The sequence below is a fragment of the Anopheles bellator genome, chromosome 1 (assembly GCF_943735745.2).
Source record: "Anopheles bellator chromosome 1, idAnoBellAS_SP24_06.2, whole genome shotgun sequence".
Lineage (NCBI taxonomy): Eukaryota > Metazoa > Arthropoda > Insecta > Diptera > Culicidae > Anopheles > Anopheles bellator.
Window position 1 is genome coordinate 48686748 of NC_071285.1, and position 22133 is coordinate 48708880.

At 52.2% G+C, this 22133-nt stretch overlaps 1 protein-coding gene across 1 annotated transcript in view; it reads left to right on the forward strand.

Annotated features, from left to right (window-relative positions):
- The window catches only part of LOC131215770 (mucin-4-like), a gene marked incomplete at its 5' end in the record, with an annotated part of 33834 nt that extends 13915 nt beyond the window's left edge, over window positions 1-19919 (forward strand). Inside the window, one exon of the mRNA XM_058210166.1 lies at window positions 17764-19919. Within this exon, the coding sequence (XP_058066149.1) occupies window positions 17764-19919 (2156 nt within the window). The remainder of the gene's footprint in view (window positions 1-17763) is intronic.
- Between the last annotated feature and the right edge of the window lie 2214 nt (window positions 19920-22133).

Here is a 22133-nt window from a genome sequence, read left to right on the forward strand (position 1 = left end):
TGCCTCCCCGGGGAGATCTTTGCTGATTTCCTGATCCGTTCCGTGTGCCGTGAAGTGACGATCTCTGTACCTTGGAAGTGGCAAGTGGTCGCCCCGTCCCAGAGCCACCCACCCCCACCCCCTCGAAACACGCCAACGGCCGGTCATTAATCTTAGTTATAAAAACACATAATCCCTTATAAACGTGTATTAAATAAATATTTATTGAAGTGGATTCCCGCCTTTGGCGCGAAGGCCCGTTTCGCGAAGACGCTCGAAAGGGCGGCACTTGCCGCGCTGAAGCCGACCATCCAGACAGCTTTTCTTGGAAGCTGCCCCCACCGCCGCCGGTAGCCCGCCGGGGCCCCTGCAACCCTTCGATCACGGCGCACGCTTCAATCACGCGCTCAAGAGCCGACGGCCAGCTGCTTCCGACGGTACGGCGAAGCGATTATCGTGGCCAACATAAAAAATGCATCCTCGGCAGCAATCCGTGCGAATCGCTCCCGGAGTGGTCCTTCAGCCACAGGGCTGAAGCCTGGGTTTCTGTACCGCCCTTTTTTTTCGGCACTGTCTCGTATTGTTTGCCCAGCAACATAAATTTTACAAATTTTCTACCCAATGTCGCACACACTGGCACGGCAAGGATCCGATCCGGAGAGAGCGAGACCGCGATAGAGATTAATAGTGTGTTTAGGTGTACTATTATGCGGCTAGTGCCGACGGAGAGGACCGCCAAGCAACCACCGGCGAGGGGCCCTACCCGCTCCCGCCTTCGAAACCCGCCGTGAACCATGACCGTGGCACCGAAATTGATTGCACATGTTCCGTGTTTGATCAATAAATTTATAACAATTTCTCATATTTATTCGCCCCCGGGAGCCGGCGTGCCTCGGGGAGGTCGCGGTGCTGCTCCACCCGGCCGGCGATGGTCGGACAACATACGGTCATCAATAATCCTGGAACCTCGGGGAGGTTCCAGGACACACAGAGCAACTTCGCCGGTGACCCACCACCGACTGCCACCGATAATAAAGCAGCACTTTATGCTTGTTAAGCTGCTGTCTCTCTCTCTTACTGGGGGGTGGCTCAGGGACCCCTTCCGCCCCCGACACGCATCCCGAGCACACATACACTTCAAAGCGCGATGCATTACCGATACCGGGGGGTGTATGTAAAGAATTTTGATTTGGTTATTTTTATTCCATTTTTATGGCCTTTATGCGACGCCATCCTCTCGGAGCCCAGCCCGGGTTTGCTGCTCCGGTGTTGTTGTTTCATTTTTTTTACACGGAGGGGACACATTGTTACACAGTTACACAGTTACACTGAAACATACACACGCGGGCACAGTGACTAATGCCACCCGCCCAATGAACAGCCGACCCCGTCAACAGACAACAACATACTCCGGGGTGCCGGTGCTGTTCCCGTAATAAAAACACTCACAAAACTCCGAAATCCTGCACGATAGAAATCGGCTCATAAAATAACCATAATCGTTCAAACGTGTTGCTCAGGCGCGCGCGTTCGGCCGGGGCGATAGAGCCACAACAACGACAACAACAACGGTGACGGCGGTGACGGGAACAGCATTCGAGCGAGGACACGCACCGTAGAGCCACCGCCGCGGCACCCGTGAACGGTTTGATATTCTCGTTAAGGTAAATGATGGATACGGAGTTATTTGAAGAAAGTTACTTTGCGCCACGGCCACCCAAAACGAGGCGAACGTGTTTCGTGGTCCTCTCGCGCGGCCAAACGGCCAAGTCGGCCACGAGACGCGCGCGAAATGCGAAATGCTCCGAGGGCAATAACATTTTACTACTTCAGGAGGAAGACCCGCGTTACACGCGCGCGGTTTGCTGTTGTTGCCGTTTGTCGTCGTAAAGTATCGATTAAAACGATTGAGACCTAAAGTGGGTGAGACCCCGGCCACACCGGGTTGTTTGTTCCAGTTATGGGCGCCGTGGGAACTAACTTACTTACAGCGCAATGCTTAGTACTGAAATGGGGCCCTGAGTGAAAGTGATTCCATCTCGAACTCGACTCGGAATTTGTCACATCGAATCGAAGACATTGCTTCAAACTTCTGCGCGGTTCTAGTTGCAATTATTATTCAAATTAAGCAACAGCTCTATCGAATCTTGTTTGATCCGATAACATTTTTTATTTTAAAATAAATAGCCAAATAATGCCAAAGGATTCAATTTTGCACACTCGTTTTTCCAACCATTCCGTTTCATGGGGCCATTTCAATTGCAATATTCTGGGATTCTGACTGTGATGCGAAGCGATTTGCTCATGTTGGATTTTCCACAATTTCCAATTTAGGTAGAAATAAATTTAGCAAAAAAGTTCCACACAATACCATCTTATAAAGGGTGTTCCATCACAATCCAACTATTTAAATGTTAAATAACTCCGCTATTTTTCAGTCGATTTTAACAAATTAGTCAGATTCTGAAACATTAGTTTATGCCGTTTAAGTCATAAATCAACGCTTTACAAAACAAACAAACACACAAATTAATTAAAAACAACAATTACAAAAAAATAATCGTTCAACTGAGAGAACTGAAAGCGCTTTTTATGCCGATTTTTTCTGACTTCTTCTGTGGGGCTATTGGAAGGGTAAGGTTTATGCCAGGCAACCGAAGACCATTGAAGAACTGAAAGCTAACATCACAGCGAGAATTGCTGGAAATGGAGGCGGTCATTTGATCGATATTGTATTTTGAGTGAAATGGTAATAAACGGCATTTTATACCCCAAATAAATCTTATTCATTTGTTGAAATCGACTAACAAATAACGCAGTTATTCAACATATAATAGTTGAACAGTGATGTTCCATCACCCTGTGTATCGTTATTTTTTTTCATTTATGTAAAGATTACCAACGGGCAAACTGATGCCCTCTTGAGTCAAAGGCCCTCAATTACAATAAAAAATAAGTTAAAATACTTTGTAAAATACTCTAAAGCACATAGACTGGAGACATGCCTTAAATTGGACAGTGGGGACAAAACTGATCAAAAATCAAAATCAAATCAAAAAAGATGTTGAACCTGCAAGCAGAACTGATTGCTTCAATGTGACGAGCTGTGACAGGGCCTAGTGCTTCAGTTATATTTTTATATTCTCCTGTATATTCGCTTCAGTAACATTTGTGAATTTTTGTGCAAAATACATAAATTTTGAACAACTAGCTTAACATTCGCCTTTGGGTGACAAATTATAGTTTTTTGTGGCTAATTTAACCTATCAAATCCATTTCGTCTATTATGTTTCACTGTTCTCGAATCTGTGTTCAACAGTCGATAATACACAATCACTTTCAACGTGAAACAATCATTAATCGTCCTTGTTCCGGTTTATTTTCTTAGTTAGCAAACGGCGGAAAGCAAATATTTTTAGAATATACACAGAATACCGGCAATTTGTTCGCAGTCGCAAGTGGCAAAAGCGCCCCGAAAGCGATGTAAGGACATCAAATAACTCGTTCGCCAATCTGTCACCCGCGACAATTCCACCCGCGGAGGGCGGTGGGGCGACTGTTAATCGCCCAGATTTGCCCGAGCAATGCAAATCCCGAACCCGCACGCAGAGCGTTGTAATTAGTCACGGACGGATTGCTCACGGATGTCGTTCTTTTTTTTTTGGTTTGCCCCGCCACCAAACGCTTCAAACAGGACGACGCTTCGGTCCGGACCTTATTGTTAATTTATGGCACCTAATTGCACCTGCATTTCCGGCGCCCGTTGCCACCCACCAGCCACAGCGAGTGCAGCGCTGCGTTCGAACGTCTCCGAGACGTGGCCACGGTGCTAAAGAAGCTGCCGGTCCCGGCACCGCGGCACCCGGCATTCGCCTGCTCGTCTGCTTAGCAATTACCGATCCGGGCGGCCAGCCACCCGCTGACGCCTGCCCCCTATTTGATGTTTGTCTCCGTTCGAAGGCACTGATCCATTTTGATTAGTTTTATAATCAGCTCCGCCCGCTTTCCTCGGCATGCGCGTGTGCGAATGCCACCCACACTGAGAGACACGTCGTAATTACGGACGTAAGCCACCGGACGCCCAAACTCCCGCACCGGGGGCAGGGGGCGGACAAACAAAACCCAGGTCTGTTGCATATTTTATGCTGGCAGCATAACCTTGCCGACTCACATTTGGGGCGATGCGCATTGAAGTCCCCGTGCGGATTGAAGAGTCCGAGAGTCGGATGTCGTCCGGACCCCCGGCCGGCCCGGGCCCGACATGAAAGGTCGCCACTGGCGCACCGGCACCGGCGCCGGCCAGGGCTGCTAGGGGAGGTGCGGGGAGAAATCTATTACACCAGTGAGAATTAATCACCCTTTTGGAAGCTGTTAATTTGTTTTATGGTGTAGTATCCAATTATCTCGTTGCACCAAATGCACTTATGCTCCACCGCGCCCGGCCAGAGGGTGGTGGAAGGTGGCGGTGCCCGGTGGGGTGTGGCCCGTCGGGGGTGGGTTTGGGAGGACCACCTTTTTCATTTCGTTACGATTCGACTCGCAACGTATGATTTGGGGATGGCCTTTCGGGTGCCGGCACCCGGCTTGTACCGATGCACCTGCAGCAAACCGCAGTCACCGAGAGCAAGGACTGCATCGGTTGATAAGTTCCTGGAAGTGTAGCCACCGGAAGTGGCCCATTTATGGGTTTCCCTTGCATTTCTTAATTTTATTTTTAATAAAGAATTAAGGAAAGGGCTTTAAAAAGGCCCTTTTGGAGGTTTTGATGAGTAGAAAAAACTGTTTAAATTTTATGAACCATTTCCAATAATATCAAACACCCCGGAAACCGTATCAATCGTTGGGCGCATCGCCACCCAACGCGGCAGGAAACTGCTCGAGTAAGTTCCTTTCAGCCGGTTCCCTCCGGGGTCCCTGTTAGATCAACAGCCTCCGGCATCAACATGTGAGCCGTCGGCTGGCCGGGCTGGGCTGGGCTGGCTTTTTTCGCCATCTTCGCCCACCGATCAAACTCGCGCTTTGCGCCAGCCGGCGCGCGAAATCGTGGCCGCGTGCGTGCGTGCGTGCGTGCGTGGCACGCGAACGCATAAAAACCCGGACCAAAACACCATTAGCAGGAAATTTATGTTTACGGGAAATGAATTTATTGATTTTATGCTTTGCTGCCCGCACGTTACGCTGTAGCCGGCCCCTCTGGGCGGCGGGGCGGGAGGGGTCTGCGGCCAACCGCAACAACCGACCCAACCTGCCATCCTCCTGCGTTCGAGCGCCAAGGGCCATATGTTCTCGCTGGCGGCGTTAGTTCGATTTTTCGAGTTACGAATTTGCCGATTTTTTGCTTCTCGCTCTCTCTCTGTCTCTCTCCGTCTCTCTCGTTCTCGGGGCGTTCCGAACCATAAAACGCAACATTACGCGGCCACCGACCGGTGCCCTGCCGATTGTTTGTTCTTTCATCGCGCCTCCGCGCGCGTGGCTAAGAAGAAGAAAGTGGCACTGTGCACTCTCCTTTTTATTAATGTTTTATGTATCGCTATCGGTTGCCGGTTTCTGGCCGGGAAAACCCTTTTTTATGTATCGCGCTTCCCAGGCGCTTCCCAGGCCCGGCCATCCATCTATCTGCATCATTACGGCGGCCCCAGGACACACAGGCGCGTCCCGCGAGCGCCGGGGCCCACATACAAATGTTTTATTTATTGAAATTATGAGCCGTACAGTTATAAAATAAATGAATTTCAATAATAAATCTGATTGAATAATCAGAATTTATGCCAAAAATATTCAAATCGCGACGTGTTCGGCGGAACTCGGCCCCCCTCCCCGGCTCGTTCGTGTTCGTGTTGGTCCAATTTTCACTCTCTTTTCACGCCACCCCGCCGCCGTTCCTGGCTGGGACGGTGGCGCTATTTGTTGCCGCTTTATGATCCGCACTTCCGGCCAAAAAGGCAACCCCCGCGAGCGGCCCAAAGCATATGCACCGGCGACTCCCGAAAGTGTTCCGCGTTTTTCGGTGTACAACATTCACCGGGACATTTGTATAACTTGTTTATATCGTAAAGCTTTATTGCGACCGTGCGTTTCGGCTTGGCGCAGGTCGACCCGGAGGATGGTCCCAATCCGGCAGTCGTTTGTTTTCGGCAATGCCGTTTGTGGAAACGCAGCCGCAATCGAAACCGGACCCGTAACAAGTGGGTAGTTGAATGCAGTAGTTGGTGAAAGTATTTTGGCAGATGATTCAGAGTTTCATTTTCGAGCTTCTAATTGATTTCTGCCATTTTATTGATAATCGTCACTTAAGAAAAATATTTGGACACTTGACAGAAAATGTACAGCAAATTTCTATCAGCATTCAGCCACGAATTGATTTATTATCTGCTCGATAGATGAATTTCGATCAACACCCGTGACAGTATAATGACCGACCGGGGTCACTCTCACCCCGTTCGCACGGTCTAACTGCATGCGCAGTATTTTCTTTGATCGGACCCCCAGCCCGGTGCAGGATGCACTTCACAGCTAAATAAATAATAATCAAACACGACGGTGCCAACCGCAGCCCCGTCAGCGGCGCGAAAAATCGCCACGGACCAGCATGTCACATCTCGAATAATCAATTACTTTTCCACCATTCGAAGCGCGCTCAAAGTTACCGAGTCTGGGTCTGCCGTCTGTCGAAGTGCAGACCCGGTCCCGGCCCTGGAGGATCACCGGTCTACGCACTACCAACCACACGTCGGTGGTTTCCCCAACTCGCCCAACCCGGGGGCACCTTCCCGGGGCTCACTTTCGGTCACGTATGTCACAGGACGCGCCGACGTTTAATGTCCTGGGCGTGTGTGCCGTGCCCGGTGCCCGGTGCCCTGTGCCGTGCGCCGGTCCGTGTTTGCCTTCTGTCGTAGTTTAATTAAATTTGCTCCCGTTGCTGGTGCAACTGCAGCACACAAATCTTGAACCGTCCGGCAGGGCCGGATATAACGGGTATAGATCATACTCCCACCGGTGGAAGGTATCTATACCGGACGCCGATCGCCGGTCGACCGGCCACCGGCCAGAGTGAGTCGAGCACACGGGAGGTTTGTGTAAAGATTTGTCTCAATTATAAAACTCGCTATAAGCAAATTAAGCCCCCCGCGGGATCCTGAGCAACAAGGATCTGAGCGTTGGGCCCGCTTTAACGGGGCGCTGCCCATATGGCCAGGGCCGCTTGGAAAGAAAAGATTACGGCCACTACGGGGGTCGCCCAAAACGGTCGCCTTCCGTTTCGATTTCGAGCCCTCCCAGCATTCGATCTGGATGCCTCGGGGAGCTAGCGAAGTGCATTATCGCAGTCGCTTCCCTCCTGCTGCGGTCACAGTGCCCAGTCAAGTCCGGCCAATCGGCTCAACCGACAACATTATGCTGGACCGGCTGGCGTCACCTGGTTCGCTTCCCGGAAAAGTCGCAACTAGACGGCAAGAATCGAATGTCCAGCGGGCCCGGTCACTGGCCGGGCCAACCCAACGTGTCCCGTAAGGGCCATGCAGGTTGCGCTTGCATATAAATAGGTATTTATAGTTTCGAAGCTTCGAGCCCTAAGCGTCGGCCACCGGACACCTTTCGCGCGCGCGGCCCGGGTCCGCGCTGGAAAAGCTCGGAACCCCCGGGAACGGGAAATAATCTAAAATTCATGCGCTTCGCCTCGTTAGCCGTGTGGCCGAGTGGAACCGACAGTCTTTAACCTTCAAAACATGTCCGGCTGATCCGGTACACGAGCGCCATCGCCATCGGAACCCGGTGTGTCCCCGTTGATGGTGACACCTGTTTTTGGGCTCGATTAAGGCACACGAAACCGAAAACTCGACGTTCGACGCCAGAAAGCCGTCGTCCGTGCTCCGTGAAGAGACAACAGGACACTGGTGGCTGAGGCAGAGAAATTAGTTTTAACATCGTTTCCATAATCTGCTTTTTCGGGGATACTAAAACCATCTTTAAAGCAATGTACCAAAACAATCACGGCATCAACACGGTTTCAATTTGATGCCCCCCGAAGACGGTACGAAATATGGCCACGTCAAAGACTATTGTGTCTCCCACTGGCAGGCCTCCATTTGTCAGAAAATCGAAACATGGGGCACAGCGGTACGGCCAACGATCGAACCGGGTGGCCCCTGTTCCAATTTGCGTCCAGATGCAACAAATAGTGTACGTCGACGGCGCTGTCGCAATGAGCACGACGGCCAGGGCGTACCGAGTGGCGAGGATGAAGCAATAGCACGGAGCAGAACTAAAAACGCTGCCGTACGTCTGGGGGCCATTTGCATCACGAGGCACGTCGGCCATCACATCAACTTCCATCGGTGTGCCCCGGCTAGTGTTGGTAGTACATTCACGCTGGGAACGCAGGATCCACAGGACAATCAAACCGGGTTTCGCGATGCGATACATGTAGCCTGTAAGAACGTTTCGGGAAATGTTTAAAATATTAACGGCAGGAGCTATTCGAAGTGTTGCATACTTTCAGGCGCTAATGGCTGTAGCGCTCAAAGTAGCAAATGCGACGACTGTATCCGGAGTTCCTTCAAGGCCATTATATTATTCTTTTAAGTTTAAGTTTCGCTTCTAAGGATCAGCTCGAGCGAATTCAACGCCCATTCGGAGTCTCATAAGTCTGAGCCGCATTTCCGCAGGCTCTCAGAGCTTAGTTCCGTTAGGTGCCCCCTTCGTTCTTTGGCCGGTGGAACTTTAATCGAACGAAACGGAGCTTTCAACTGTGCACCAAGTCCTATAGGAAAAAAAAAGTCTTCTAATTAACTCGAAAGCAGCCATTCGCGCAGTCGGACCCGGAAACTTTCCACCGAAAACCTGGCCCCAAGGTAGCGGCTCATTTTGGGGCCGGTAAATACCTCTCGAGAGATGTCAAATAATTTACACCACCGGCCCGGGGAAGAGGATTGTACTGTTCACCGTGGGCCCCAGGGACACTCCGACCACGACCTACTCGCGAGCTGAGCCGGAGCCAGTCTGTTGCATTAGCCAGACCGGGAGCTTTGTGGGAAGTGCTGCTCCACGCACGGGCCGACGGTCCTTACTGACCCTGTGTTGCTTCCGCCGAATCGGACGCTGGCCGCGAAGATAAAATAAACTCCGGAGCGCCCGTGTCCTTGCGAAACGCACCGCACCGGCGAAGGAAACGCGAAAAACTTTCGTCCCTTTTTGAAGTGGCGATCGCTCTCGCTCTCTCTTTCTCCCTCGCCATTCTTTCCTGTCCCGTCCGTTACTTCTGCCGGGTTCTGGCGCCGGCGGGCACCGGAAGTGCGCCCACACGGCGCACGGCGAAGTCGCACGGAACGGAAACGAATCTTTGTTAATTACACCTGAATAGCCGCAATTAGGGGGCGTTGATAAAGTTGATAAAGATCCTGCCCACCGTTGCGGCCCAAAGCGGCTCCAGACGCCGCCACCAAACCCCCGGCTGATTCGCGTAATCAGAGCCGTTTCCGATTTCGGCCAACTTCTGGAACGCACTTCCTTATCGTCGGCCGCCCGCGGGTTTCAGACTTTCTTTTCGCGCCCCAAAAGTTTGAAGTCAGGAACTCCGTCGTCGGGAAAGGCGTGCGTGCTTGGCGGTGGTCAGGTAGACGATTGGCGTTTTTTTTTCGATTTCTCTTTCCACAGTGTGCCTGTCAGTTTTATCAGCACAGGAAGTTGCCGTTGGGCCGCTGGCCGGTGCTAGGGCGAATGATTTTGGGCCAAATGATTAAATCAGGTCCTCGCAAGCAAGAGAGAGAGAGAGAGTGAGAGAGATTGTAGTTTGCGAAAGAAGTAAAAAAACAATTCGGGAGTTTCGGGATTTTACTATCGCACGGACCTTACGGCCACAAGGGTGTCCATCCCCAAAAGCCACAGTCATTGCAAGGTGCACCGTTAAAATAGGCTGTCAAGGATGTGGAACGTTCCCTGATGGTGCTCCCTCTCTCACTCTCTCTCATTCACTCTGTTAATAAAGCAATTAATCGCTGATTTATGGCCAAGGATTAGTGGCCACGACGGTAGCCAAAGATAGAGAAAGCAACAACAGAATATACCGCTCCCCACGAATGTACCAAGTCCTTCTGACGTCAAATCCGACCAGGCATCGCAAAAAACCGCGGTGCGTCAGTGTGCGTTCCCAACACTGGATCGTCTTTTCCCGCCCGAAGGGGCACACGCCATTTGGGACACTTTGTGAGTGTGGCCAACACTCTTACTTACTGTCTCCGGCGTGTCTCCCGCGAAAAGTCCAACACCTCAAGGCACTAACGGACACCCGAAACGCTTAAGAACATCACGCTCCTGGCATCCTGGCAGTAAATCGGAAGTGATTCCGGAGTCTTTTCGGGGCAATTTGTCACACTTCGACGAAGCAGCCGCCGCGGCTGGTGCTCGGCGCGTGAACGACATTAAAAAAAGATCCGCTTCGTTAACGACTGTTGCTGCGCGCCTGGGAAAGCCGGCTGGCCCACACCGGCCGGTCCGGGTGGATCAACTGGTCGTCACCAATAAATTCACCGGCGCACCGAAAACGGTGCCCTCTAATATCCTCAATTAGTTGTGATTATTAAACACAAACGACACAGCCGAGAGCGACCGGCGGACGAGCGCGTACAGCCCGGGATAATTTAGTACACAATTAGTAATAATCTTTTGGGGCTATAAATTGGATTACCACCGCGGCTCCGGAGGACGGTGGCCTAAAATGATTCATTTCCGGGCCACGCGAGATCAAAACGATTCCCAATTAGTGGCACCCTCTCCGCGGCGTGAGTTGTGAGGCTGAGGATGGAAGTTTATCATTACAACTCCAAGATGCTCGGGGTGCTGGGTACTCCGTCTGGCTGGCATGAAGGTCGGATTTGCTGACGGAGAGTAACTGCCGATAAGTGGTCGCTGATTGAATTCAATAAATCTGGTGAATTGGAGTTTTTTAATTTGTTGGAGTTTTAGAAAATACCGTCCAATGTGAGCAGAAATATGCAACTATGCAACTATCCCTCGTGATCGTGATCTTGGTAGTGATCTCTAATGCATCTTCGGTCTATGTCTAATGCATTTTCAGATTTTTTTTCAGATCCAGTCTTTGTGGCATGTATCGTGGTTTGGCGCAATCTATTGGAGCCATGGCGATTCTGGGAATAGGATGCATTAGAATTGGTACCTACCGTGCCACAGCGTCCTTTGCCTGCCCATTCGGTTTAGTTCATTGTATAAGCTATCGGATAATCTTACGTTTTACTTTACATTTGATTTGCTCAAACTTTGCTACACGTTTTCGGTTCAATCTTTCTCACTTGAATCGTATTAAGCGTATTACTAACTAACGTATTAAGAAAATGTCAGTTTCTTTTGGCACCTTTTTAATATTATTTTGCGAGTGCTTCCTTCTGAGCTTCCTATCTGAAATGGAAAAGCTGGTATCTAAATTTGACCCGCACACAGCACAAAATGTTTGTGATTAATCTAATAATTCATCTTGCAATAAATGAATAACTACTGGTCTCGCTTATGGAACTCTCCTTTTTATAATGAGTCACAAGCGAATTTTTAAAGACTTCGTTGCTTCAACTGCATCTCCGAAACATTCAACAAATGTTGGCAAAGCACATGTTTCTTTTAAAATAAATGTAATAAATAAAAAGACTGGGTTCAATGTAAGCATCTTACCGAATTCGGTCCGATCCCCAACCGAACGAAGAACGTCACGAAACTGTTGCATTGCAGTGAGCTGAAGTATCTGGATTGATTTTCTTCCCGAGGTCTGCCCAGTGGAGTTCCTCCTTAGGTTCCGCTCCACTCATCACTAATCATTACCAATCCACTTCCGGTCACGATCTACGCTCGATAATCTCGAAGCAACATGCAAACCGCTTTTTCACGGAATCACCGCTGGGCTGTGTGCAATGACCCCCTTCGCGCGCCACGCGTTCGCGAAAAGAAAGGAGTAAGTAACCATAAGTAGACAGCCCGTCACGCAAGTCCATGCCGGCAAAGTGAAAGATCCATTAAGCCCCGAAGGTGCCCGAAGTTGCTTGAAACTTTTTCCCCCAAATCAGAACCAACCCAATCAGGGTCGGAGAAACTATCGGAAAGTAATTAATTTATTGCTCACATTTGCTGCACCAGTCCACAAATTATCAGTCCACACCCATCATACCTCGGGCCCGGACGGAAGATGCCGGCGAGTTGGACAGCAAAGGCGAGAAAATCTGGCCGCTGATCAGGACGAGGACAGAAAGTTTTTGTGTAACGCAGCGCGGAAGGTGACGCTAAGCGTCGGTGGCGGAAATTGGCTGACCGAAATGGGGGTCCCAGCGATCGGAAGTGGCACCGAGAGTGGCGCTGCTGTGGCGATTGTTTGCGACAGTTGTTTCAATTAACGGGACGATGTGCGCCGGACAAAGGACTCGCACTCCGAACCGCGGATGGGCCCGAAAGCCCACGCCATTCGCTCAAAAATTATCGCCATTAGCCTATTGTGTGCGCGTTCTTGGAGTGCTTCCGTCGGGACCACCGACGAGGACTCAATCCCTTCGCAACGTGGGAAGAACACGGGAACGGGAACACAATCAAGAAGCACGGGCTCCGTGGTGTGTGCTCACTCGCGTCTGCAGCGCGTCGTCTGCGGCAACAAACAGTCACAAATTTTCTAGTTCCTAGATGCGGCCCCTGATCTATTGCGTCCCTGCACCATCGTCCGTCCCCCTGGATGCGAAGGATGTTTATGTTCCATCGGCAGGCAGGTTGCATCGATCCGCGCCCGAAACGGTGCCACAATAGGCACCGGCCGGGGACGTGGGGTGGGGATCCGCCACCGTAGCATCCGTCCGGTTGCGCCAACTCGACCAAGACAATCCGTTCGCTAACGACGCCGCCGCTGACGACGACTAGGACGACGAGCGGCCATTACTTGCCGTTGCGATGCGATTGCAATGCAGTAACCACGCGAACGATACGCGCCAACCATTCGGACGTGTTGTGCGCTCTATTGTTGTTTCATCATACGCAACACAACACGGCTTGGGGAACGGCCCGGTGTAGGACGGAAATTGTGAAGAACGACGAACGATGGCCACGGCGCAACAGCCACGGACCCGCGCGGCACTAGAATGTGATTGTACATGATGTTATTTTATCGCTGTTTGCCGCCATTTGTTGCCGCGTGTGCCGCACACATACACATACGAACTCGTGTACCGTTTGGTCCGGGACCCCGCAAGGACATTTACCATACCGTACGGGGCGGCAGCACCGAACCGATTGGTGAAATGGTATGTGGCATCTGCTGGCTGGGTGGCACAGTGGGAGTGTTCACTGGCCAAAAGTAGTCCAGTATACTCCAAACCATTCCATAGGCTTATGGTAAGCTTAACATTAGGTAATACCACCATTTTCAATAGGGTGAGCCATATATTTTTTATAACTTTTATTTCAAAGGTGCATTCAAGACATTTTTTATAGAAAATAATGTTGGTCAAATAGTCACCACGGCTGGCTTAACAGAAACCCATTAGATCGACCTACTTTTAAGTACATTTTCGATTGTCTTTGACCCTATCTCGGCAATGGCAATTCTAATTTGGGTCTAGAGGTGGGCAATGGTGGCTGGTTTGTTCTCGTAATTATTATAACTATTAACATCACTATTGCGAAACTATAAAAAAAAAACACCGAGGTGGAAATGACCTTCAATGAAAGGAGATTTTCAAATATTGCACTCCTTGAGTTGATCCACTTTGAAAATAAGTTTTTCGTACTTCCCAATTTTCTGCAATTAAAATTGTATTTTACACATAAATGTCTTTAATGGACCATTCAAATCAAAGTTCAAGCATCGAAAAATATTAAGCCGTTTATTTTTTAGAACTAAATAAAAAATGTCAAATTTGTCACAATGTGTGGTATATCTTTTGTTAATGAATTAACCGCAAAAAGATGGCATTTACGAGAACATAAAGAAAGGTGAATGAATTCATACGAAAATATCTCAGGTTTGATTGTCAGGCGACATAGGGCATCATCTTTATTTTATTAGGCTCAGCTTAGTCTACTAAAAAATTGGAATGAAATAATTCAATTTAGTCAAATATGTAACAAAAAAATCCTCAAAAGGATGATCCCATTCGGGTCCCATTATCGATCCGCGTTTTTTTTGGCCAACCGATCCGCCTAGACCTCGCGCACAGTGCTGCGCGCTCCGGTATCTTACGATCATGCGAAATATTTTGCAAACCCTCGCCGGCGAAATGGAAGGACCACGCGCCACTAAGTCACGAACAAACCGTTACCCGGGGACAGTGCGCCGCACAAGAAGCCACCACGTACCGCACCGCACCGGCACGAACCGAACGGAACATCCGCATGATTTATGTTTATAAATACAACCGTTTTGTATATTTAAATTAAATACGCCAACAAGCCAGCGGCCGCCGACCGAGCGCGCCCAAGCCCATTGTGAGCCACACCGCAGCAGCATCTTCCGGCCGGCGAAGTGGCCAGAGGGGCTGATGGTAAAATTATGAGCCGGCAAAGGTTCTCGGCCGACCGATAGATTGCTGGCCGCCGATAGGCTGGGCCGAGAGACGAAAATCCGAACCGATTTGTCGTCTATCGAGCGGATGTGCAGCTAAATGCTCCATTTGCTCCTGCCCTTTTTGTCGCCGGAACCGTCACTCGACTCGGCTCGAGGGTCCCGGCTCCAGCCCGGCCGTGTGTATGTGTGTTTTAAATTTGAAAATCGATCGAGCCGAACGGGCAAAGTATTATGATGTTCTTATTTAATCTGCTCGATTGTCGATGTCATGTGAATTTAATTTTCTGACCACATTCCGCCCAGGGCATAAAGACGGCACTTCCGGCGTTGTTTGGAAGAATAGCATCTTCAACCGAGTGGACCATTCACAGCGAAACGACGTCTTAAAGATTTGCCGTACGACAAACGGCGCACAAAGACTGCACCGAAAGTGCATCCAGCGCATCCGACGAAACCAAGGCGCTTTGCCGCGGCGCGTAAAGTTAAAGTAACGCCAGACAGCAAAATGGCCGTCCAGCATCCGGCAACTCCACCAACCGACCGAGCGACCGGCTGGCCGATGCCATGCATGAATATTTCATATTTAATCTGCCGAGTTTAATTGTGCACATTACCTATTTAAATGGCGCTCCCATCATTCGCAGGACCCGGGCGTCCGAAAAGTGGCCGAAAGGTTCGTCGTCGTCTCGGAACCACTCCGCACTCCGTGGAGTGGAGCTTAAATCTCGGGATGGTGTTGCTGCTACGCCGGCTCCTTGGTTCGATGTGTCCTTCGGAAAAGCAACCCACGCGACACCTGGACCGGACTGGATGCTGATCACATTTTACTCACATTTCAATACCCGCCCGAAAACGGGGTCGGCCGTCTGGCTGGCCGATACCTGGCAGGAGACTCTCTGCTCCGGACAGTAACGCAGCCCTGGGCCGGCCAACAACGGCTTGGCAGACAAATGGCGAACGGCGTAATTTTCATTCAAATTCGATTAAGCTCGTTAGCCGGGTCCTGAGAACGGACGTTGCGGGTGCCCTGCTGGCCCCTTTGTTAAGTTCCTTCCAGCCACGCGCTCTCTGTCTCTCGTGCCCTGGCCGGACATTTTTCTCTAGCCATTGGACGTTGCGAAAAGTTTGGCGGATTTCCGGAACGGCACGGGTTAACCGGGTGTTCCCGGCGGTCCCGGTCGCGATACGCGCACTTTTTGCGCGCTTTATTTTTGGGAACTTTTCGGACCATGTTTTCGGACTGTGGCGATAAACCGACAAACAGGTTTGTTATGCTACGAAATCATGCTTCTTTTTTTCGGTAACCGAAGCCATTTCTACACTTGTAACAATTATGCTTGTACGAATTATGCTTGTAACAAGCCATACAGAGCACTTGTAACAATTTTATACGATTGCTGCATTTTCTACGAATTAATACAAGCAAACATGTAAATAGGGTCTCACAGTACACAGTCTCACCCCGAAGAACAAGAGGCGGTCAGAGCCGGAACACGGCCCACGGCTCAACGCTTCTAGGAAAGCTGTCCCTCATCCATACGAATTTGCGAAGTAACGGAAGAAAATCCGGAAACAACCGGTTAACTTTCCCCGTTTTCGACACGTCCAGCCACAGAAGTCCCACGCACCGGCCCCACTCTGTTGCCACTTGCCCTGCGCTGGCGGCATTAATTGCAATTAGAAGCACATTATCAATCCGACCGCACCCGAGCTGATGATCCTGGGGCGGCCCTATTGTTGCCCCAATAAGGCCAGGCCAGGGATTATGGGCGAACTACGCTCACAACGAGCTAACGAGGCCTGGCCGGTCCGGCCCGAACCTGCCTCGGATTACTGGCCTCGGTTCCTTCTCTCTCTCTCTCTGTCGAGCGCGCTTTGGAAAAGGTGCCGAAAGTGGCGATTACTGGATTCGTAAGGAACTCTGGCCCGGAACGCAATTGACCAGCCAATGCTGGGTGGCCCCTTTTTCGCTGGCATGACCACGGCACAGGCAGGCCGACTAACGCCCGGGACGATGGTCTCAGCTCCAGCTCGTCCTCGCCCTGGGTTCTTACGCAAAATCCTACGGCCCAGGCTGTGTCGTAGCTGTCCTTAGACAATATACCTTAATTTACATGCCCTCTGCTGGGCCGGCCGGCGGACAGCAATTATAATGCCTATGTGGGCAGGGTGTTCCGTCCGCCTCGGGTATGTTAATCGTTGATGCAATTTGAATCGTTTGCATTTTTAACGCCCGGCCCAACGCTCTGTACACATCAATTGTCATTTAGGGGCCGACGGCCGGACGACCCGGTCCCCTTCATCTTGGGCATCGCCAGCCTTTGGCATTGGCAGACTCTGGCTGTCGCATCCTTAAGCTGCCCGCTATTAGGGCCCCGGCTCATAACTCCGGAACGTTGGGCAGCCCGGGCCCGGGCCAAGTGTGATGCCAATTGGGTGTGGCCCACTAAGCCTGTCTGGGCGGCCCTTTTCAAGTGATAAGTAATTGTTCGCCAATGCGTCGCGTTCCGCAAAGTGTTTTAAAAGATTAGTTCGCAGTCCTTCACGTCCAGGCCTAAAACGATTAAATCCAGCCCGATTGCTTCCGCCCGAAAGCACCTCCGCTGAATGGGCCTGAATAGGCGGACGGGCTGGCCAGGAAGCGATCCAGCTTCCTGTGTCCTGTCCACAGAAGGAACTAGTTACTAGCGCGGCCCCGGCTGCGTAGCCAATGGAAACAATTACTAGGGCAACGCGCATCGAGAATTCAGGGACAGCTTCCAGCAAGGGTCCGACCAAGACCAGACTCTCACGGGACGACGAATCGAACAAGCCATAAACCGGTAATAAACAAGGCTCACACGCCACGCCGCTCACGCTCCGTCGCTTTCTCCTATTGTTTTATTGTTCCGTTGTCCCGGGGACGGTCCGGGTATTCTCCGGCATTCCCCGACAGGATCGCCCCGACTCGGTGTTGCTCATTTGACACTTTGACACGCTCCCTTAAGCAAATACTCACGCAATTGATTCCACGGATTCCGGGCGACGGGTCTGGTGTAGCCGCCAGCATAAATTAAGCATGCCTGGGTCGGTCGGTCCAGTTCAAGACAAATTCCTCATCCATAAGCCGGAACACGCCGTGTACGCCGCACCGCGCGGTCATTAGATAGATTGATATCCTCGAGCCCCCGCACCCCCTCCCGAAATGGCCAACGGACGAGTGTGGACTTACACGGAACGTTCTGCTCTGACCTTTTCCGCAGGGTTCACCATCCCGCTCAGTGACTTCCGGGCGTTCAAATGTGGGCCAAACAGCAACAGCAACACCAATCCAATCAACGTGAAGACCAACTCCTCCAGGCATCTGTCGGTAAGTGCTTCCACTAACAACAACAACAACAACAACGACAACGGCACCTCGGACCCGGCCGCGGTCCTGACGATCCGCGTCCCAGCCAGCGGCCCATCGATAGGCGCGAAATCTGGCCGTAATAATCCTAATTATGGTGGCGTCGGTGGCAGTGGCGTCATCGCGGGTCCTCGCCGCAACGAGCCTGGGACCACCGGGCCGACGACAGCCACATTAATTTATGCTGCCGAAACATCTTCCGTGTCGCCGATCGTGGCGGCGGCCGCGGCCGCCCAAGTGTCCGATAAGAGGCAAGATAAATCATCTCTCGGGTACGGGCGGCGGCCGGCACCAACAGGTCACCGTCACCAGCGGCCACCGCAGCCGCCACCGCCAGTGTCGGAGCCGGTGTCAAGTGGCGTTTACCAGCAAGCGACACCACCGTACGACCCGACGGCGGCCATATTCCGCGATCGCAGCATCGAAGAAACGGAGGCCGCGCATGATTTATTGTCCCTGTCGCAAAGCTTGCCTCCGCTCACGGCCCCGTGCGTCGTGACGATCCTGCACCCGGGCAGTGGTCCCGTGGCCACACCACTTCCCGACACCGATGGGCCTCGGCCGACCCCGACGGACTTCCTTCACCGACCGGAACCGGCCAACGGAATCATCAGCATCGTCGAGGCGGCCTCATCTGCGTCGGCCACCAATCCGCCAATTTCGATGATAATACCCTGCTACGAGCTGGCGACGACGATGACCATCTCCCCGTCGCCGCCGACCGCCGCCACCGACGGCCCTCTAACGCCGCCCACCTCCGAGCACTCGTCCGACACCGAGTGCTCCGTGTCGAGCGGATCGCCCAGCTCGCAAGTCTCGCCCGGCACCACGAGCAGCGTGTCCTCGCCCGCCGCCAGTGTGTTCTCGTTCGTGCACTCCAGCCCCTCGCCCGCGTCGTCCCCCTGCCCGTCAGCCGGACGCCGGGTGACGAGAAGGCCGGCGACGGGGCCATCCACAGCCACGTCCGTCATCGTGAACGGCTCAACGCTGGCGGCCGCTTCTCGCAAGCACAAAACTGTCACGGTCGCCAGTGAACAGCCGGCCAGCAAGGTGTCTGCGGTGGCATCCAGTTCCAAGGCCGCCGAGCTGTACACATACGACGATCTGATCTCGAGCGATGGCCGTTCGAAGAATCGCAAGAAGCCGCCCAAAGACGCTCCTCAGTCAGCGCAGGGAAGCGTAGGATCTCCGGTTGGGACCTCGAGCACCGCCAAGGTGGGTCCGGGAGCTAAAGCGACCTCTAAGCCAGCGGAGGCCACCAGCAACCAGGAGTCGTTGGCTGGCAGCGGTGACTCCAGTCCGGTGGCGGCCGTGAAGGGCAAGTACAAGTGTCCGGAGTGTGGGAAACAGTACGCCACGTCGAGTAACCTGTCGAGGCACAAGCAGACCCACCGCAGTCTGGACTCGCAGTCGGCCAAGAAGTGTGTCACCTGTGGCAAAGCGTACGTCTCGATGCCGGCCCTGGCGATGCACCTGCTGACGCACAAGCTGTCCCACAGTTGCGGAGTGTGCGGAAAGCTGTTCTCCCGGCCCTGGCTCCTGCAGGGTCACCTGAGGTCACACACCGGGGAAAAGCCGTACGGCTGTGGACACTGCGGCAAAGCGTTCGCCGATCGGTCGAATCTGCGGGCCCACATGCAGACGCACTCGGCGGACAAGAACTTCGAGTGCGGTCGGTGCCACAAGACGTTCGCCCTCAAGTCGTACCTCAACAAGCACCTGGAGTCAGCGTGCTTCAAGGAGGACGAAGGTACGGACAGCTCGTCGTGCGGACCGTTCAGCTCACCGGTGACCATCGTCGGCGGTCGCAAGATCTTCCACAGCAGCCTGGACATCGATCGGGACGAGGAGTATGCGATGCGCGTGGCCAGCGGCAGATCGGCGGGACAGCACTTCCACAACGATGACAGCTGCTCCACGACCACGATCGACGTGGTCACGGCCGACGCGGGTGACGAGGAGGAGGACGACGACGATGAGGAGGAGGATATCGACATCATCACGACGTAATAGATGGCGGAGGAAAGAGTACGGTCTCCGGTGTTGCCCGGGGTCACTTCTGTCGCTCTGTCTGCTGCTCTGTGTTTAATGGACCCTCGGAGTTCACCTAAACCCAACTTTGGCACTTATTTGGCAACGGTCCTTACGTCAGTTCCACAGTTCCAATGAGTGTTCAATATTTGAAACCCCAATCCCGCGTCGACGTCCGCCATTCGGATCATCGAACCATCCATCAGCTGGCAAATTACAGTGACGCAGCCGAGCACGGCCAATTACTGGGCAGCGGGAGTCGACACCCGGAAATGTCACGAAATGAGTTTACGTCCCTACCACTGGCTGAGGGTGTCGTTTTTTAACCTTGTTCGGGAAGCGGTTGGTAGCTTTCGCCAGTCGGTTTCCCCCAGGTCTGGAGACAGGAAATTGACAGTTCTCGATCTAGCGGCTAGCCACCAAAGCCGTGCGGGAAAGATTAAGCAAATACCTTGGCTGGAAATTACATTTCCCCGAGCCGGATATCGCCGGAATCAATCCGCCGGATCCGAGGATATTGGGTTAGTTTTCAAGCCCTTGAACACACGGCTATCGGGTCGGTTAGGTCCAAGTTCAACGCATCGTGCGCTGTGTCAAGTACGGGATAGTTTTTCAAGTTCGCCCGAAAAGCCATCCAATGTTGGACTTTGGACAACAATACTCTACGCCCTGTGAGAAGCTCCCACGAGTGATCAATACAGGAGATCTACGCTCAAATCCATTATCAAGTGTGGAACCCCCGGACTAGACTCTAGACTCCTAGAGACTAGACTTCTTCTTAACCGGCAATTGCTCTGTTGCTTTTTGTAACAATGTCTTTTTTATGGGTGGCGTTTAGGGAACCGAACCCAGACGCGGCGCGTGACATCGACGAGCATTCGACCGACTACTCCATCAGCAGGAGTTGGGGCCCCAAACAGTCTCCACATCACGCCGCGCCGTTTGAAATTTATTTATTCACATCTTTTTTTGGGCTTAATAAGAGTTGAAATACCTTCGAAATACCGTCGGCAGTTCCTCGTACCTTTCGACGCGAAAATTGACTGCCGCGGAACGGTTCTCGTTAGGAGCTCCGCTTTCGACGTCGACGGCGGTACAAATTTGAATAACCTCCGCGCGTCGTTGCTGAAGAAACTACGGCAAATTGAAGGCTCTAGTCGCCCCACCCGGAGCGACTAGAGCCACCGACTCTAGGGGAGCCACCGGTACAAGGGAGCATTAGAATGACATTCCATTTAGCGCGCAGGAAAAACGCAAACAAGAGCGCGAAAGCCGCCGGAGAGCGAGACGAGCTCACCGTCACCGTGGGCCGTGGGCATTGATGAAAAGTAATTTGAAAAGAAAATAAATTACTTTTAAATGATGACTCATTGCGCCGGCGGATGGGGGCCGGGTTGGTGAACAGATATCGCTCCGCCACCGGAAGTCCTCGCGCGCCCCAACACTATCCACCGGCACCGGGGCGCGATAGGAGATGTTCATTATGGTTCCATTTCTTTTTTGCTCGTTTCTTCTTTCTTGGCTTCTGGAAGCCAAGCAAAATATGTTTTGCGTGGCAGAACCTCGGCGTCCTGGGTTGAATGTTGAAGTAACTACTTCGGCGCCTAGTTCGCGCTTTTGTCGCATTGTCGCGAGTAGAAACCACTGGAAGCGCCATGCTCACCCCAAGAACAAAACACTCCTGCGGGGCGGATGAAAGCCACGCCATCGAAAAGTACTTCACGGGGAACTCGCGCCCCGCGGCGCGACGAGCGATTCCATTCTAAACTAGCTCACTTCCTTCGGCCGTCCTCCCCCCGGCGAGGGCTGCTGATGATGATGATGAGAAGCAGGATGATGAGCATGAAATAACGCAACAGGATATGCGGCAGCCCCGGGGTCCGGCGTGATTTGGCCCCGGGACGAGGTTGACACCGCCAGCCCGGTTTATTAATGGAGCTCCAGCTCCGTTGCCAGCAGAGCCTTTCTGCCAGGCTCTTCTGGTTCGGCGATTGGATGGTTTCTTCCCGTCGCTTGTTTTCCTTTTCGCTTTCGGCCGCACACAGAAACAGAGAGCCAGGATGTTTGGGAGGCTCCCGGAACGGTGAAACGGCCGCCCATCAACTATCCATCGATCCTGCGACAGTCAATTTCGTTTGAAAAATTGCGTTATTGGAAATTGATGACTCCTCGGCCGGCAAATGACAACCGGAA